The 19,179-nt window shown below is 40.6% G+C and overlaps 1 protein-coding gene across 1 annotated transcript in view; it reads left to right on the forward strand.

The window, feature by feature from the left end:
- The window catches only part of SPTBN5 (spectrin beta, non-erythrocytic 5), a gene marked incomplete at its 5' end in the record, with an annotated part of 89,660 nt that overhangs the window by 16,772 nt on the left and 53,709 nt on the right, over positions 1 to 19,179 (forward strand). The window contains 19 exons of the mRNA XM_084207130.1: positions 113 to 265; positions 765 to 895; positions 1,559 to 1,810; positions 2,357 to 2,644; positions 3,272 to 3,518; positions 4,261 to 4,400; positions 5,367 to 5,466; positions 6,013 to 6,183; positions 6,272 to 6,436; positions 7,182 to 7,408; positions 7,950 to 8,136; positions 9,257 to 9,457; positions 10,454 to 10,570; positions 11,137 to 11,300; positions 12,979 to 13,111; positions 13,922 to 14,067; positions 15,237 to 15,351; positions 17,265 to 17,375; positions 18,508 to 18,687. Of these exons, the coding sequence (XP_084063256.1) occupies positions 113 to 265; positions 765 to 895; positions 1,559 to 1,810; positions 2,357 to 2,644; positions 3,272 to 3,518; positions 4,261 to 4,400; positions 5,367 to 5,466; positions 6,013 to 6,183; positions 6,272 to 6,436; positions 7,182 to 7,408; positions 7,950 to 8,136; positions 9,257 to 9,457; positions 10,454 to 10,570; positions 11,137 to 11,300; positions 12,979 to 13,111; positions 13,922 to 14,067; positions 15,237 to 15,351; positions 17,265 to 17,375; positions 18,508 to 18,687 (3,228 nt within the window). The remainder of the gene's footprint in view (positions 1 to 112; positions 266 to 764; positions 896 to 1,558; positions 1,811 to 2,356; positions 2,645 to 3,271; positions 3,519 to 4,260; positions 4,401 to 5,366; positions 5,467 to 6,012; positions 6,184 to 6,271; positions 6,437 to 7,181; positions 7,409 to 7,949; positions 8,137 to 9,256; positions 9,458 to 10,453; positions 10,571 to 11,136; positions 11,301 to 12,978; positions 13,112 to 13,921; positions 14,068 to 15,236; positions 15,352 to 17,264; positions 17,376 to 18,507; positions 18,688 to 19,179) is intronic.

Raw genomic sequence — 19,179 nt, forward strand, 5'->3', positions numbered from 1 at the left:
AAACTGCTAAGCTACAAAGAGTATTGTAGCTTAAATGGAAAGATCTTTTTTCTGTTGCTTCAAATGGTAATGAGTTATTACAATAGTAGTTAAGTCTTGGTCTCTCTTACAGAACAGAAAAAAGGCTCTGGAGGAGATGATTGGGTATTATCGCTTCTGTAGCTCTTGCGAAGAATTTCAGTCGTGGATGAGAGATAAAGAGAATATTTTCCGCACTCTTCAACCTCAAGCAGACAATGTGGAGGTCATGCAGCAGAAATATCAGGTAGCCCTTCTTCCTCTTCCCAGATGACACCTTTTAAATCAATTTAACCTTAAGAAAAATGATAAAGTTGAAAAATTATGTTTTGAGAGCCTTTTCATTAATTTCAACTTAGAGAATCATGCATAGGCCAGATATTTCTTTTGTACAGACTATACAAAATTACTGAAGCTGATGAACATGGTATCCTGTACAAATATCATGATACACAAGGATTCTTTCTGTCATTTATCTTGCATCACTTTAAAAAAGTACCAAATTATGAAAAAACCCATCAGTGCACTTGCACCCCAGTGGAGTGGGACATGCACAGTGTGCACACCAGGCAGTCAGGGGGCTGCAGGGGAATTGTGTGCACACGTGTGCGTGGAGTCAGCAGGCAGACAAGGGGAGAATCCACCTGAGAAAGAAGGATATGAGTGTATATAAGAGATGATTGCGAATTGTGTCCACAGAAATGGAAAAACCTCATGTTCTTCATTCTTGTATTTTTCCGTTTTAGAGATTTTTAACGGAACTGGCCGCAGGCAAAGGCCAGCTGGAAGACATTGAAAACTTAGCTGCTAAATATGGGAAGATCAGTCCCAGCAAATATTTTGAGATCCAGACTTGGATGGAAAAGATCAACGTCAGGTAAAAGTGCAACTGATAGGCAGAGGATTGTTTAACAGGGATAATTGGAGAGCTGACCATTCATATCCCTTCTAGACAAAGGGAAAGGGGCAGCCCTCAGCTGGCTGTATCTGGCCCTGAGCTCACTGCCATGTCTCCAGGGCTGGGGTGGGCTCCTAGGACCCTGGTACTAAGTTGTTTACACTGTAGAAATTTGTGTGTGCTTGTTAAAGCACAATGTGAATTCATCCACGGGTGACAATGTTGTATTCAGAGTAGTTCTGCAGCACTGCAGCCGATTTGGTTACTTAAGCATCAGGGTGAGGACACACTTCACAAATCTTGAAAGGAACATCAAACCATGTTTGACTTCCCCAAGAGCATTTAGTATCTGTTGTGAGTGTATTCCTGCTGCCATGTCACTCAGTGGGCATAGGCAGGTCCTGATTTGGACCATGGTTGTTTAATTGCATTGTGTTCAGAGTGTTCTGGTCACCTGAGCAGGTCCCCGTTTTTGAGATGACACTGATATGAACTCTGATGTTGTGAGGGAGTGCTGGTGTTCTCTCCCACCCAGCCCAACCATTTAAGTCCTAATGTAGTCTTTATACAAGAATTTTTCTGAACAGAAAACAGATGCAGTTCATTTATAACAACAGCTACAAATTGTTATCTCACTTCAAGGTGGCAATCCATGGAAACACTGAAGGAGGAGAAAGGCTCTGAGCTGATTGGAGTGGCTGATGTGAGGACATTTCTTCAGGACTGCCAGAGCATAGGAGTGCTACTGCAAGACAAGATGGTCCAGCTCAGGGATCTGGAACCAGGGAACTTGCCTGCTGGACTGGAGTCAGACAAGCGCAAACTCTGCACAATTGAGAGAGAGGTCCTGGTGACAGAGAGGAAAATTGAATACTTGAGGAGTGTTGCAAAATCGTAAGGAACCTTCTTTATGTTTTAACTTTCTTTGCTAGTTCTCTAAGATCATGCTGTAAATTATGGCTATAAAGAGAAAGAGCAGTTTTTAAAGTTTCTCTTTCTAGAAATCCAGGGAACTCACTTGCCTGCTGGACTGAGCTGATTTCTCTAGAGTGTGGCTGGGTGACTGGGGAGGTGTTTGTTTCCAGACTTCACAGTTGTAGAAGGATGAATACCACAGGACTGTTCGTGGCTCTAAAAAATCCTCTCCACTGATGTTAGCTACCTTCTTCAAAATGTGGAGGTATCACTTAAGTCCTTAAAGAGGGTAATCAGGAGAAGCAAGAGTGATGGTAGGAGAATAGCAGATAATTGTGCAAAGGAGTTTAAATTTGAAATATAAAGGTTTTTTACTTAAGCTTTCAGTACATTCACAATGGGGATATGTTGCCTTAGCTGACTTTCTTCTTAATGGAACTCTAAATATCCAAATCCATTCCTTTTAAAGAGTACTGGTTCAAGCTCTAAGTAAGTGCTCATACAGTTGAATGTATTTTATTGAAGGATCAAGGACACCAACCCTGCAGAGAGCAGGGCCATCACTGAGCAGGTAGAAAACATGGAGAGGCTTCTGGCAAAGCTCAAGCTGGAGATCCAAAGGAAGAGGGACATCCTGCAGTGGGCCCAAAACCAGCAGTCCTTCCTGCAAGACAGCCGGAGGCTCCTCCTGTGGGCAGAGGGCATTCGGGAGAAACTGAGCAGCCAAGAAATGGGTCTGGACGTGGGATCTGCAGAGCAGCTGCTGAAGGAACATCAAGACCTGCTGATAGAAATTGGCTCTCAGAATGAGAGGTAGAGAGATTCTGACAGAGGGGGCAGAGTGGGGTGATATGACAGCAGTACTGTGAAAATGAAACGTGTAAATCATGGACATAAATTGTGCATGTGGATGATACCGAAATGTTATTCACATGCACTTGAATGCTCGTGACCAAAGGAGACTGCAGAACATAAAATCTTGTCAGCTTTTGCATACTTATCCTGAAGGCTGGGGGAGGGGGAAGGAGGAGCTGCGTGTTTGCAGTAGTAGAATTCCACAAGCTCTCCTGACACTCTCAGGAAGTGCCATCTGTACTTTATTCCAGTACCCCATTCCTTCTCAGGCCTTAGGCTTCCATTTGCCATCATTTTCAGTTCTTCTTCTGCACTGTTATGAATTTCTAGACACTGTTGGCCCTCCTTTCCCTTTAAAGTGAAAGCCTGCTTATGTGGGCTCTCAGTCCAGATGGGGAAACCTCACCCCCTGCCTCCAGCACGTACCCCTGAGCAATAAAACAGCTGCACTTTGTAGTGCATAACCTGCAGGGAAAAGGTAATAGGGAGGGAGGGAAACTTGGTGACTGGGTGCTGCCAAGAGACGAAAGAGCTGTGATGAAAGAGAATTCATATTCCCTCATTTTTCTTTTTGACTCTGGGAAGGTTTCTGCAGCTTGAAGAGCTTGGGCGCACAGTAATCCACCAACAGCCCAGTAACAACAGGAGCAGAGAGATCCACCAGACCATGGAGAGACTTGCCAAGGAGAGCAAAGAGCTGGAGGAGATGTGGGAAAAGCGATGGAAAAAGCTGCAGGATGGCCTGGAATTGCAGAAGTTCAATAGGGAGGGAGACCGGATCAACGCAGCCCTCTCTGGCCACGAGGCCTTTCTCCGGGGGGATGACCTTGGGGTATGGACAGCAACTGATCTTGTTTCCTCCTGCTTCTTCTCCCGATCCAGGGTCTGGAACAGCCTTCTTTATTAGAATGGCTTCTTTATTCTTCTGATCACGGCATTTCCATGCTTGGGAACTAGACTTTCAGGATCTTATGAACGTTCTTGTGTTCTTACTCATCTTAATGAGAGCAAAGCTCATTGTCCCTCAAAAAAAAAAATTAAAACAGCTAGGGTTGTGATTTGTTGCTGTTTGTACGTGTCCTATGGTTTATATAAAATTGGCTCATCCATTAAAAAATAAGTTTTCCACTTAAACATAGTAATTTCTTTTCAAGTAAAAATGTAACCTTTCTTTTTTTTAAAAAAAAAAAAGCTTTTTCTTTCATTAATTTAAGAATATTAAAGCATATGAAGCAAAAAACAGACACAGACAATATTCACTAAATTAGTGAAGAAGGTGAGGTGGTCTCTCACTGCCTCTTATATTCTCAACTGAATCCAAAACACTGATACTTTGGGATCAGCTGAGTGGAATAAAATTTTACAAGTTAGTCTTTTGTATTGCATATCCCTAGATGGGCCAGAGTGGGGGCAGAAATTCAGAATGCAGATTTTCTTATAAGGTGAAAATGGAACCATGATGGAAACATAGAGAGAGAAGGAGGAAAGTAAGGTCCAACTTTTTTTTTTTTCCACTGCTACAGGAAAAATAAGAACAAGAAAAGTGCTGATCAAATTTTCTTCTTCAAATGCAGGACCACGTAGATGCTGTTCGTAGCCTGCTGAAGCAACATCAGGAATTTGAACAGCTGCTGATGGCACTGAAGAGACGGGTGGAAGCACTCAATGAAAACGGGGTGGACATGCTGGAGAGCAGGCACTTTGCATCTCATGTGTGAGTCCAAACCCATTGCTTTTTTATTTAGCTTTCATAAATGATCCAGTGTGATCATGTGACATGAAAAATTTTCTAGGAGGTGAAATTAGTTGACCTCCAATCCACAGTTTGATTGATAAGGGAGCCAAAAGGAATTCTTTTCAAAAAATAGATTTCCTGTGCTCTTAGGAAAAATGAGCTTTAGGTTAAATGTGGCATTTGGCAGAACACTAGAACAATTTGTTTTGTGTCATAACTTCCTTAGAGTGAACTCATTAAATGCCTACAGAAAAAGAACTCCTTAATTTGTCAGTATCACATACTAGAAATATGGTTTGCTTTCAAAAAGTTACTGAAGACTTCACAAGCAAAATTCTTCAGAGCAGCTCCTTTGTGTTTTTGTCCAAGCTGAACTGTTACCTGTAATTCTTTTTTCTGTGCTAGAGCCACTAGGATCTAGTAAAGGGACCCCTTTGCAAACAAGAATTAGAAATAGAGGGTTAGAATGGACCTCTTGGATGAGAAGACTATGTTCTTGTGATCATAAGTGATAATGTCTTGAACACTCCCTCCACAAATTTATAAAACTGCTCTTAAGATCTGGTTTCTTGCCAGCACTACTACCATTAGAAAGCCATTCCAAAGCCTCATTGCACTTACACCAAGGTGGAAATTATTAGTTAATTATAAGTAATATAACAATACTGTGGAATATTCGGAGCAGAGGGAGGTCTCAGTGTTCCAGTGTATGATGGCAGTGCACTAATGAGACACAGCCATACAAGAGGAAAATCCAGAGCAGCTGGCAAGCGATACCTGCTCTCCAGGTGAGCCCAATATGGTGATGGGACAGGGCCACACATCCCTTCTTCCTGTCAGCAATGCTGTAGAAGCTAGATTACATTTATATCACAGTCATGCCTGCTGCATAAGCAGGGGGAACCAGTGTTAGTACAGCATTGGACTTCCTGTTTTTCTTGGTAGTATTGAAGAGAGAATGGTCACTCTCCGGAGAAGGTGGGAGCAGCTGATACAAAGCAATGCCAAGCGAAAACAGAGGTTGTTGGATTCCCTACAACTACAGGTAACTGACACTGCAGATTTGGTCAGGCATCTGTGAATTTGGAATTTTATCCTCTGTCTTAATATGAGACAAAAACTCAGACTGCTGAGCATTCCTACGACAGCTTTCTCTTTGGCTGCGGGACAGTTTTGTTTTCCAGGGAGCAGATGATGCACTGGCAATAAAACTTACAAACCTATAACCATAGAAAATTTTTTAAAAATAGAGGTGATTCTGAATGAAAAATATCAACAGAATGCTTTGTCTACTGATTAAATTTATTCTGCTCACTACTTACTATTGTTCTGGGCCTTAACAACCTAGTACAATTAACCAAAGTTTTAGCATCAAACAGTTTCTATGCTGAGATATGAAGTTATACGGGAGGATTGGTCCTCTTCTGACTAAAATATTCTATCAACAATGCTAAATTTCACTGGCAATTACAGGCAACAGATTAGTAAATGTGGTAAAAAAGTGGTTATGGTGGCTTAAAACCTGATCTATAGTTCAATATCATACTTCTTCCTTGTTTAAATCAATTTAATCCTGTTTGTTTTCTGTGAGGAATTTAATCGTGATGCTGCTGAGCTTTTGATATGGATGGAAGAGAAGTACAAGATTGCATCAGATGAATCCTATCGAGATCCAACAAATGTTCTACGCAAGCTGAAGTGGCATGAGGCTGCTGAGAAGGAAATGTTGGCTAATGAGGAGCACTTTACAACGCTGATAAAGGTGAAGGCAGCTTTGGAGCTGTTTTCCATCTTGTACCAAAATTCATAGATGCTGACTGCTGATAATGTGATGCATTGTGTTTCTCCAGAAAGGAAATCAATTGATTCAAGATAACCATTATGCTGCAGTTTCTGTCCAGGAGAAGATGTCAGAGCTTCAGAAGAAGTGGAGGGAATTGTATGGCAAGATGATAGAGCGAGGTGACAAACTGAGACAAGCTGGACAGCAGGAACAGCTCATGGAACTGCTGCAGGTCAGGAAGTCGTGAGGAACAGAGGGGAGGAATGGCCTAGGAGCCTGATTCCTCTATTGTGTGGGCACCACATAAAAGAGAATACCATCCAGACAGAAGTGGTTTTTAAGGTCTCCATTTTGTCTACATTTCCTGGAAAGAAACTCCAATATTACACTGTCCAAGCTAACTTCAAATTTATGAGCACAATAACAGTGCCAGGAAGGCATCAGGCTGTTGATCTCAGGCTAACACTGCATCTGTGTGGCCATCCTGTACTGGGAAAACAACCCAAACTCTGTAGGGGTCGGTGCTATGCACGCATACCTGCTTGCCTGGAGGCAGTCTGGGGCCACAGGCATGGCACTGAATTAAGCACACGGTCATCCAGTCAAATTTTATAACAAGGACAATATGCTTGGAAGCTGTTTGGGGACCATTGTGAATGGAACTGCTGTTGAATTATAGTCACAATCTGAAGTCTTTGAAGATTGTCTGACTTTTTTGTATTGTGTTGCTGAAGATATTTCAAAGAGACTGTTTTCAGTGATGTGATTTAGTGTCTCAGGGAGAAGAGTACTCCAAAATAGTTTGCAAAACAAAATATTCCCAGAAGATCTCTCTTAGAGACATCCCGACATCATATTACCAAGAAAGCACAATTGGATTTAAAAATTGTGTCCAGGAAGCTGTCATAGGAGGGGGTGAGTGTAAGAAAATGTTGTTGAAAGAACAGTATGAGTGTGCTGTAATCTTTTCCTGGCAGGATGCCAAAAAGAAGATAGAAAAAATTGAGAAGGTTCTTCAGGAATCTGAGACGGGCCATGATTTGCGCTCTAGCCGTGATCTACTCAAGCAGCACAGACAGCTGGAAAATGAGACACGTGAGCTGGCAGAGAAAATGAATGCCATTGTATCTCATGCAAGGAAAATGGCCACCAATCACTTTGACTCTCAGAGGATTCTGGATGAAACACAGAAATATCTGAAAAGGTACGGTGTCCCTCTGTTGTTTGTTCCCGCCCACCTCTTGTGACAAATAGCATTTTTTATTCTACCTTCTAAAAAATTATCTTAGTTGATTAAGATTAACCCATACTCAGGAAAGATTTTTCCTCCCAGATGGAGCGCAACTGTGCTTTGATCTGCACCTACACAGCTGCCTGTTGACCCACCTCAACCTTTATGACTGAACTTTGCTCCTTGCCAGCTGCACTCCTCCTCCAGTCCCTTTCTTATCCTCAGGTCGTCCACTGCTTTGTAAGAGGTACCATGATCCAGCATTCAATACATCACAGGACAAACCTAGGACTTTAAAAATGTAAATAATTTTTTCTCTGCTTGCATTTAGTGCTATCATATAGATCTGCTTGCCAAGGGATCCTTTTATGTGCACCCAGTACTGAACATTGAAATTTAATAGCAAAGAAGTGTCCAATGTTTCAAAGTCTCCATGATGGTGCTGTAGCCTAATTCCCTTGGCAGAATGAGGCTAAAGCTTTGTTTTAACATATACTTAATGGATGACCCCTAGGTTTGAGTCTTTGCAAGCACCTCTTTATGAGAGGCGTAAGCTGCTGGAAGCTGCTGTGGATCTTTATGAGTTCTACCATGATCATGACATGGAACTGAACTGGATCAAGGAGCGCTTGCCTATTGCCCATTCCACCAACTGCGGGAAGTCCTTGGACGTGGCTCAAAACCTGCTGCAAAAGCACAAGGTAACTCCTTTAATCAGGTGCCTCATAGCATGGTTACCCACTGCACTTCACCTCAGCCTGCAAACCTGCACCCCCCTGCACAGCCAAAGCTTCCAACGGGTGCATTCACTGATTCCAGCTCTGGTCCAGCTAAAATGGTTCAGTGGATCGACACAAATCAGCAGAGTGGGGATGATTTTCAGAACAAATACAACGTTCCTGTGAGAACTGCAAAATTTGTCATATTATGGAGTATTATTAATGTGGGAAATTGCATAGCTGTTCCCACTAAAAAATGATGAAAAACTAGCGCATTTGACACCAAATAGAAAAAGAGTAAATTAAATAAAACTATGGTAGTTTTCTACTTATGGTTTCATTATACATTCTATATTGAAATTTGTGCATACTGGAGTTTCTAGGAGCGCATATAACAGGTATTTAGCAATTATCTTAAATCTCTGCAGATTTTAAAATAGTCTGAACAAGCTAATGTCACTGTATTTATAAGAACAGGTAAATATTTTTTTCTGGGGAGTTTGATTCTTTGCAGCAGTTCCTCACAGCCAGAGCAGTACCTCAGCTGTCCTGCACCACAAGCAATGCTGGATTTTGCTGCACCTTAATTGCAAATTTCATGAGAAGGTTTATAGGACTGGTGGGGAGGATTTATGGAGCAGTAGTCCAAAAGTTTTCATGGTACTGATGACAGTGTCTCTCCTTTCATCATCCTCCCCATCCCCCATCACCAGCTCAACATTTTTTTCTGATTCCCCCAGCTTTGTGTCCCAAGCTGTGATCTGCTCCATGTCCCAAATCTCCCTGGCTGCAGGACAGGGGAAGGGGCAGGAGCATGGTAAGAGGGGACTTTGATGTAGGGAAGTTAAGGATGTGTGCTGCTTCCTCACACACCCTTCCCACCTCCCTGGATGCAGTACCAAGAGCAGAGCACCATGTGTGTGGGGCTGGCACCAGCGACTGAGGCTGCAGGTGGGGTAGAAATGACAGTCCTGGTGTCCACTTGCTGCACTCTGCCCACTGTCACCAGCTGCCAGTTTTGCTTAGGGTTAGGAGCACACAGAATTTACTTGTCCTCACATATCTTCCTTTATTCCTATTTTTTCTTTTCCCTCATTCCCAGGAACTGCAGGCAGAAGTGAATGCCCACAAACAGCAGGTGCAGCGAGTCCTGGATAAAGGAAAGACAATGATTGTAGACCAGCACCCATCAGCTCAGAAAATAAGTGAGAAATGCCAGGAGCTTCTGACTGCCTGGCAGGGTTTGGAGAGGTCCTGTGAGGAAAGGATGAAGCAGCTGCAGCACTCAGTTGGCTTCCAGGAGGTACAAATTAAAGCAAAGAGGTTGCACAGTAGTTTCTTCAGACAAACAAGAGGACCAAAATGTGAAAGTGAATAAAAAACCAGCTGCTTGAGGCCAGACTGGTGGGAATGGAGGGCAGGACTGCACAGCTGAGTGCAGCCCCCACTCTCAACCTGCTGCTCTGCACTTCCCTTGGGTTCTATACCCATCCCACATAGCTGTGCACAGAACACACATTTCTCCTAGCAGTAACTCCTCTCTCTGTGTCTTTACACAGTCTCAGGCTTAAACTTATTGATGTAATGAATCCTGAGCTGGACTTTCTTACTGGAGAATTATGACATGGAAATCAGAAAAGAGGGGATTTCTTGCGCTATCCGTTCTTTACCTGTTTCATGCAACAATTTTCCAGGCAATAAAATGATACTGAGGAACAGATACTCTCAGAGCAAGTTAGGGATTTTGGCTTTATTCTTTTCAATAGGCTTCTGAACCTTCATGCTTAGCCTTTAAAAAAAAATAAAATTAAAAATGGCATGCAAATATTTATATCAGTAATCCAAATTTTCTGTCATCAGTGAGCCATTTGGGAGTGCAGTTACTCAGATGGTACATGCAGTTTTGTAGGAATAAACAGCATTTCCATGGAGTTCACAGGCCCAGCTAAAGTCTGTTCCCTGGGGTATTCAATCATCTGGCCTTTATTTCCTCTATATATGAACACACTTGTCAGAACTGCAGACTTTATGAAGCCTGATTCTTACAGTGATTTGAACTTCTCAGGCAGAGGAAGGAGAATGTCCCACTGATATTATACACTTAGTTATCTTGCACTGAAGCCTTCCATCTGTGATCTCTTCTTTATTTTATGATTTCAGAGAATATTGAATTATATATTAAATAAAACATTACAGTGAGCCTTACAGTGGACCATCTATTTAGAATTTATTAGGTAAGAAAACAATGTCATTAGTGTTTTGAAAGTTAAAGCTCATTTGCTTTCTCTTTAACTGATAGTTTTTGATGAATACATCAGACCTGGAGGCTTGGATAGCAGAAAAATATCCACTTGTGACGAGCAAAGACTATGGTAAAGATGAAGATGGAACACTGAAACTCATCAAGAAACATAAGGTATTTCTCTGCCTAAGTTCTGTAGGCTAGCCTGATCTTTTGGTCCCTCTGCAGTCATAAAATTGTTTGTCTTATTGGTAGTTGAGTCCCCACCCATCTCAAGATTGATATATGTCTACATGTGGATAGATTGATAGAAGAGATCAGTGCAGTTTACTGACTTGGTTGGTAAAATGTACTTTGGGGGAAAAGGAGAATGGTGAATATTTTCATATTCCTCTGAGGCCAAATCTGACTATCTGCTTTTCTGTTTCAACAAATGCATGCAGAAGCCTTGTAATTTTTTCCTAAAATCAAAGATACACATAAAATATTAATCCAGGAGTACTTTTCTCTACCTAATATTCCATCAGGGAATTCTAATTGTCTTTATCCATTTAATTAGTTTGAATTTCGGTACAATTTTTTTTAAAATGTTGCTAGAAAATAATCTAAAATTAATCAGGTCTTGGAAATGTCATGTCCTTCCAAAAAATACTTCTTTTTCAGTCACTACACCCTAGGCTGTTCACAGACAATGGCTCTCTCGGACAACTGACTCTCAGTTCACTGTTTTTCTTTGTCAGGCACTGGAGCATGAGATTGCCATTTACCAAGATTTGTTGAAAGAACTGAGTGAAAGTGCCCAAACTCTTCCTCTTGTGGGCTCCATCCAGTATATTGAGGTTGATGCACCAAAGGAACAAGTTCATTCAAGACTCCAGGAGCTACAGGAGCTAGCAGCAGCGAGGTATGAACCAGATTGGATCCCAGATTAGATTCAAAGCCCACTGAAATCAATAAAGGATATGTCCAGTTACTTCACTGGAATTTATATTCATTATATTATAAATAATAAATTCCTTATAATTATAATGTTGTTGTTATGAATTTTGTTTTACTTCTATAATTTAATAATTAAATTATATTATCTTCTCTTTTTTCAATTATAATTAGGAAACTGACTGTTTCTGTATTATAATCCTGTGCATTTATGAGCTTTTCATTTTACTAAACAAGACCTCTGCAATTTATTCAAGGAGTTTTGCTGCATATTAAGGAATTGATGTTTGCCAATTTCCTCTTTATCTTTAATCATCCTCCTCTAAAGTGACTTGAGGTGACAGATTCTTGCTTGCATTTGTGGTATTTAGAATCTGCTATCAATAGGAAAAAATGTTATTAGAATGTTCCCTTAATGTTACTTGAAAATTACTTGATTTTTATGTATTGTAATGGAGACAATAATGGATACACGTATTTATGTACTCAGTGACTGCTAGTATAGGAAGGCTTTGACTCTTGAATTAATAATTTACTTTTAATTTTACTTTCTTTCTGTTATTATTACAGCAAGATATTTACAACAGGACAGTTGGCTTGTACCAAGGATTTTAACGCTTCTAGTTTGTTTTCAGAAAGGAAAAGTGTCTGAACAACTTTGATTTTTTTCCCCACAAAAATTTCACTCAGAAAAGGAAGAGAGCTCTGCAAGTAGAATAACAAATCTAAATACTAGAATAATTAAACCTAAAGAAAATCTTGGTATTTTACCTTTCATTTTTAATCTTGTTAACAGTTGACAAAGTAAAAGCATCTATAGAAAAACCTGTGAATGAAAAGTTCAGAAAAAGAAATAATCTAGAAATATGAAAAGACTTCTGTTTGTTGAACACAGAAACATTTTGTTTCCATTTTTTAAATGTTAACCTGTGTCTAACCTGTGTCTTATTGTTGCTCTGGTTTGCACCTCTCATCTCCATTCTCCTTGGGCAGGACTCAAATTACATCTCTTGTGATGATTTGTAACTCAAACTGGGAAGCCAGATTCTTCTCTCCTGCAATATTTGCACAATGGCAGGCTGACAAATTGATTTTTTTTTTAATTTTTTTTTTTTCCCTGTGGAAGCCCTGTAACATGTCTGGCTGAACTATAAAGTAATCCAGATCATTGGAAATATGTAACAGGTTGGAGCAATTCTGCCAAGCAGGCAATATGAGAATTGCATCCAAAGGCTTTCGTAGCATGTGCTTTCCTGATGCTCAGGAAATATTTCTTCTCATTTTCACAAGCAATCCAATTATCTTTAGAAAGACAGATCAGGACAGATCTGGAAAAAAATAAAGGGGATTATTTCTCATGGAAAGAAAAAAACCCAGCAAAAGCAATAACAACAAACCCCAAGCAAAATCAAAAACAGAGCAGAGAAAGAGTTTGGATAGGCACAGTGCTTTTCTAGGAAATTCAGCTAATGACATGAGTATGACCTGACTGACAGCTGTCATCCTACAGTCATAATTTCCACATCTGAGAAATAATCAGCTCTTTCGTTACAGAGAATGAGTTTTGGGGATTCATTGGAAGAAAGTTACAGATAGCCCTTCTCTTATATTATTCGTTATATTATCTTGTCTCCTTCCCCCAACAGAGGGAAAAAGCTGGATGAAACTCTTGTCTTGCATGAGTTTCTACGAGAATATGAAGATCTGGAAGACTGGATCACTCAGCAGAAACAAACAGCCAGCTCTGAGGACTATGGAAATGATTATGAACACGTTTTGGTGAGTTTTTTGAGTAACAGATAAAAAATCAAATAAACTGTATGTAGTGAGACTGTAAACAGATACTAAGATTGTCCTTGAAAACTTAAAAGATAGAGTAAGAAGTAGGTGTCAATAACTGGATGATGGGAAGAGAAAAGGGTGAAGTGAATGGGAAGGATTGAAGAACAGGCAGCATTGCATCCTGTTACCATGAGGGCTGAGCTGTCTGAAACAACTGCATGCTGAAATGTCTACACCTTCAGAGAGCAAATCTTTTCTATTTTCAATAAGTAGATATTTCAGTATGGTATCCATTTAGGGTGTTTTCTTTTTTTTTTTTAATTGTGATTGCTGATATGCAGACCTCTCAAGGTATATCTCTTCACATGGCATTGAACACAATCTAATGTCAGCCTGTTACAAATCACTACAATTCAGCCATTCAGAATCTTCATTTTTATAATTTATTTCAAAATAGCTTTAAATCAGACTATGTTATCCATTTACAGTACTGAATACACATTTGCATTCACTCAGTAAAACCATATAATTTTATAATTGAAATTCATTGTACATAGAATGTTTGTTTCTGTCCCCAGTAATAATGTTTATGCCTCCCATCTGCATCACAAACCTCATGCTTTGCTAAGAGTTTGAAGCTCCTCATGGTCTTTGAAGGTAGAATCCAGTCATTCTCTGCAGTCTGTCCATCTCTAAGTATTATCAGCTTATTACCTGGTTTTGTCTGTGTTCTGATGAGCAGGTATGATTGGAAAAAGAGAGCACTCAAAAGGGGTTTTCTCTTTATTCTTGTTTTCCCTTCTAAAGCAACTTTGTGCCAAATATGATACATTCCGACATCAGTTGGAAGCAACTGGGAAAAGAGTTGTGGCTTTCCAGCAGCTGGCAGACAACTTGCTGAGCCAAGGGTATTCCGAGTCCTGGGAAATTCGACAGATGCAGAAACAACTAAGGTAGGAGCCTTGTGCTAGGTCTAAAATGCTTTGTCCTTTCCATCTGCATTCAAGGAACAAGAAACTAGGAAGGGATAAGTCATGTCCTCCTGATTCTCCAACTGCAAACTAAGTAGTTTGCTCAGAGTTGCTTCCAGCCTCATTTAAAAATAAACATCATCTTCTTGCTGTTCTGGCTTCTTGTAAATTGCTTTGGAGGTGCTTTACAAGGTGAACTTCCTTCGCCCTTTGAAATGGGATCACCAGCTGAAAGGCTCGGAGTTTAGATGCTTTTTATTGCTTCTGGTTTTTGAGTTTGAATCCCATCACTGCTCTGCAGAATGACATTGAGATGCTCTGAGCTGCTTAGCTGTGGCATCACTCCAAACTGGCCCGAATGAGAAGTGTGTCTGCAGGCAGCTGTGGTCACCACAATACAAGAAAGACATTAAGCTTTAGAGAGCATCCAAAGGAGGCCATGAGGATGATGAAGGGCCTCGAGGGGAAGCTCCTCATGTGAGAAGTGGCTGAGGTCACTTGGTCTGTTCAGCCTGGAGAAGAGAAGACTGAAGGGAGAGCTCCCTGCAGTCTGCAATTTCTCGTGAGGGGAAGAGGAGGGGCAGAGGTTGATCTCTTCTCTGTGATCACCAGTGACAGGACCAAGGGAACAGCCTGAAGCTGAGTCAAGGGAGGCTTAAGTTGGATATTAGGAAAAGGTTTTTTACCCAGAGGGTGGTTGGGCACTGGAACAGACTCCCCAGGGAAGCAGTCACATCACCCTGAGATGAAGAAGTGTTTGACAAGGCTATCAAACACATGGTGTGATTCTTGGTGTGTTCTGTGCAGGGACAGGAGTTGGATTTTAATGATTCTTGTGGGTCTTTCCAACCCAGGATATTCTATGATTCTATGACTAAGTCCTCCAAGTACTGCATATAAAACCTGAAAAGTGCAGTTGAAGGGGGAACTCTTGAATAGGACCACTTCTTTTAGTTCCTGGAGCAGACAGGAGGACAGAGCAGGGTGAGAGACATGCTGCCATTCAGAGAATCACTCCAACAGAATTTAAAAGCAGGAATTAAAAACTAAGCAATAACAGATTTTGTTTTCAGTATTTCTTTAGACTGTTGGTCTCCTTTATTCCTAGTTTAGATGTTTTGCATTGTTTTTTTCCCCATTCTGCCTTGAAGGAACTCTTGGGAGGAACTGTTGGAAATGACCAGATTACGAGGTGAGCGGCTGAGAGATGCTGAGGTGATTCACAAGTGTTACCAAGATCTGACAGATGCTCTGGCCCATATTGAGGTAAAAATTCTTACGAAAATCTCATATAATGCAAATTTTATTTCATTTTTTTAATGAAATATTCTTATGATTCTCACCATTCTTGCTGCTGACTTCAAAAAAATTCTCAGTAAGAAGCCAGTGTGATTATTCTTAGCATTAAAAAAAATCCGGGGTAATCCTTACACACTTGATTGGTGTAAAGAGAATCACTGGTGAAACCAAGTGGAGCTGAAGTTGCTGATCTGTGGGAAAAGCTGAGAAGATCAGGGCTTGCACTAAGGTGCCTCGCAGTGCAATGCAAACAGTGATGTTGTTTGCAGTCATCAGGCCTAAGAAACTACTGCCTTACCGTGGTGGTTCTTTGTACACTGTTGTTGTTCTATGTGTGCTGAAGAACTCTCCTCTGAAAAAGGCATTTGTTTGGATTGCAGTGACCATTAGCCTGGAAAGTTGTCAGGCAGTCATGTGACCTGATGTGAAAAGCTGAGCCAAAAATCTTTTCCTCTCATTCCAGTGCCCAGTACTGGCAATAATTTCAAACAGTTCCAGCATGAAAACTAGGGGGAAAAGTCTCCTGAAAAAATCTTCAGCCTTCTGTTTTATCTGAACATCCTGAGGAATTTCACAGAGAAACCACATCCTTGCTGTAATGAGAGGTGTGGTTTCCCTAATGCAGATGTTTACAGGAGGCAGTGATCCAAGGGGTTCCACTGTTTGCAAGGCAACGGGGCTTTGTTTGGTTACACGTGATGAATTTTCTACTTGTTTGTGCTGGCAGAGGCTGCTCTATTCAACCATGTTGTTCCTGTTTTCTTCCCCTGTCATGAAGAAAAAATCAAACATAATATTTCACCATTTACCAGCTGGGCTTTTCAGAACCTGGTGCTTATTTAACTTCAATGATGAAGTAGTTAATGCTGAGACAGTGACAAGTAAGGGTTCAAAACCACTTCACAGACCACCTGTTGGTTTACCCCTGCTGAGTTTGGTCCAGGCAACCACTACATCCTTCTTGCATTGCATCTTGTTAATAGCTTCACACCAGGGAGGGAGAGCAGTCATCTCATCCATCCCTTCCTGTGTACCCTGGTCAGAAGCCTACCAGGGAGTGCTGTTCTCAGAGGAACATAGTTCTAGAAGGTCTTGCTTAAGTCACCAGCTCCAATGCCATCATAGTACAGGCAATGACAACATGCATCTCCTCTTATAGCACCTTACCAAGACTCATTGTTGGTACCCCAAACTAGCCTGTCATTCTGTTGTAGAAATGCAGTTTTTCAATGGTAAGAAATGTTCTGCTAATTTTCCCTAAACTGACCTGGAACAAATTTCTAAGAATGTTAGCAACAGTGCAGTTGTCCAGCTGAAATGTCTTTTTGCTTGCATTTCCAATGCATGTCTGGGTAACAACTACATCCCCTCAGAACCTTTGCTTAGTTAAAAAATGGTTACGTTTCCATTTATGTAATGGTCCCTCCATTTCTCTCATCTTTACTGTAATCTTTCTTGTGCATCTATAACCAAAATTTTATCTAAAGATGGTTCACAGGAAGACCAACTATATCTCAAAGAATGGACTGAAACTGTTGGTTAATGCTACTTTTAAGAATTCACTGTCACTGCCGTAGGTATTCAAGACTGATTGCCAGCACAAAGCCTGTAAGAAATTTTCTTGTGTTGTCTAATCAAGGAAAGACACAAACCTTCATTTCTAACAGTCTATTCCAATAGTTTGGCCATTAAGATATTTAGAAGTGAGTTACTAGGAGAGATTTTTCTGGCTTCCTTTTATCTATTGTAGCTGACTAACTCAGAATGTCCAAGTGTGCAGTATGAGTTAGAGTACCCAATATTATTTAATGTAGGTTTGTAGTGAGTTTTGCTTGGAAAGAGGAAAAAAACCAAAGCTTTCTCTGATTCCCTCTTTCTAGGAGAAGTCCAAAAGTATTCCAGATGGTGTTGCTAAGGACATGAGAGGTGTGCAAACCCAGCTCCGGAACCATGTGGCCTTGGAGCACGAGCTCTCTGGGAATGAGCAGCAGGTAATGGCAGTAATCTGTGGTCTTCAATGTGTAACTAAAGTTCAAGTTTACAAGATAAGAATAATAATAATTTGGTATTGTGAACCAAATTATTAAAGTCTCTCACAGAAAGCCTGGAAATCTCTAGTGATTTCCCTTCATTTTCTGGGGTTTTTTTAATATAGTCAAGATCTGATGGCAGTGATAAAGTCGGTAATTAAAACGTTTCAAATAAGGCACATACTGTAGTAACTACTGACTGTTGAAGTCATTCTCAGGGATATTTTTGATCATGGTTTGAAATGTAGGATTATGCCAGGGTTTGTGATATGCATATTGTCTTCTTCAAAGTGTTCCAAGTGATTACAAGGAAAAATCCAGAATCTGTTTTATGTGCAGAGAAAAGTAATATTGATACAAATTGGACTGTGAGAAAAAGGATGGCACTCACAATACAAATATGTAAATGTAATGTAAATAAATGTAAATTTTACAAATAAGTAAAATTTTATGAGAACAGGTACCTTGTGTATGGGAGACTTGATTGGCTTCAACAAACCATTAAAACTAGCATTATACAAGAGTTTTCACTCTTGTATAATACATGTCATAGTATACAATAGTATACACAGCGTAGAACACAGCATGAGATTACTGAATTTATCCCAGTATTAGTTATCAGTGGCCTCAAATATTTTGGCCTTGGGGCAGTAACATTAGAATTGATCCCATCAACTTCTCATTACTTTCAAGGGTAAAAAACATGAGACATGCATGAAGAGAATGTAGTCACAGTTAAGCTATATGATCAATGAGGAAAAAATTGGTTTGCTATTACTTGCATTATAATAGCAATTACAATGCTACTTTCATTATTCATATAATAAATGGTGTAGCAAAAAAGGGAAAACAAATCTGCATCTGAAAACGCACTGTTGTGATGAGCCTTGGCAAACACTGGATGTCACTATTACTCCGTAGAACAGACATTAGAGAAGTTTTTGCTTAATATGAGAAAAGTTAAGTCAGAAAATGTTGCTTGAATTGTATTTTCATGTACAGAAAAGATAGCCCTTATCAGAAATTTTCTAATATTAGCAGTATCTCCATGATGCTCTCCTTCTTACCCTCTTCTTTCACCCCCTGTGCACAGCTGCAGGAGCTGATCCACTCTGCAGACCAGGTGCTGCCCCATTGCTCCAGGAAGCAGGTGGAAGACCTGAAGGCAAAGCAGCAGGCAATAGTGACCAACTGGAAGGCCCTGAAGTCCAAGGTGGAGCAGCGCAGGAGGCTCCTGGAACAAGCCTACAAGCTTTATGAGTTTCAGGCACATGTAAGCACCTCTGCCCTTTGTCCCTCACTGCTCAGGGAAGGTTGCCTGCATGGGTGTGAATCAGAGGTGTACTTCCAAGCTGGAAAAGGCTGCAAGTGCTCTCTGTGTTATCAATCAAGTGTTTAGTGCTTGTAGATATTTAGAAAGGCGTTAGAGGATACGGATCTTTTTTATAGGATAAGGATTTTTTTACCTTCTGTAAGAATAGAGGCTTCCATCCAGAGGTGTAAGGAATAATTGTCAGCTGTCAGAAGCAGTCACCACTTTGCAGGAGTAGCAGTAATCTTTTCAAAGACTTTGCAGTTTCCACTGAGTAAGAGTGACAAAAAGAGATGTTACTGTCCCATTTATAATGCATAAAAGTTTGTTCTCTCTCAGGGCACGCAATAACCCTTGGTTCACTTGCCTCATTGAACATGCCAAATACAGCTCACTGATTTTTGCACTAACCTCTCAAGCTGCTCAAACAGGGACATGGATATGTCAGCAGAA

The sequence above is a fragment of the Fringilla coelebs genome (genome assembly GCF_963513975.1).
Source record: "Fringilla coelebs genome assembly, chromosome: 6".
Taxonomy (NCBI): domain Eukaryota; kingdom Metazoa; phylum Chordata; class Aves; order Passeriformes; family Fringillidae; genus Fringilla; species Fringilla coelebs.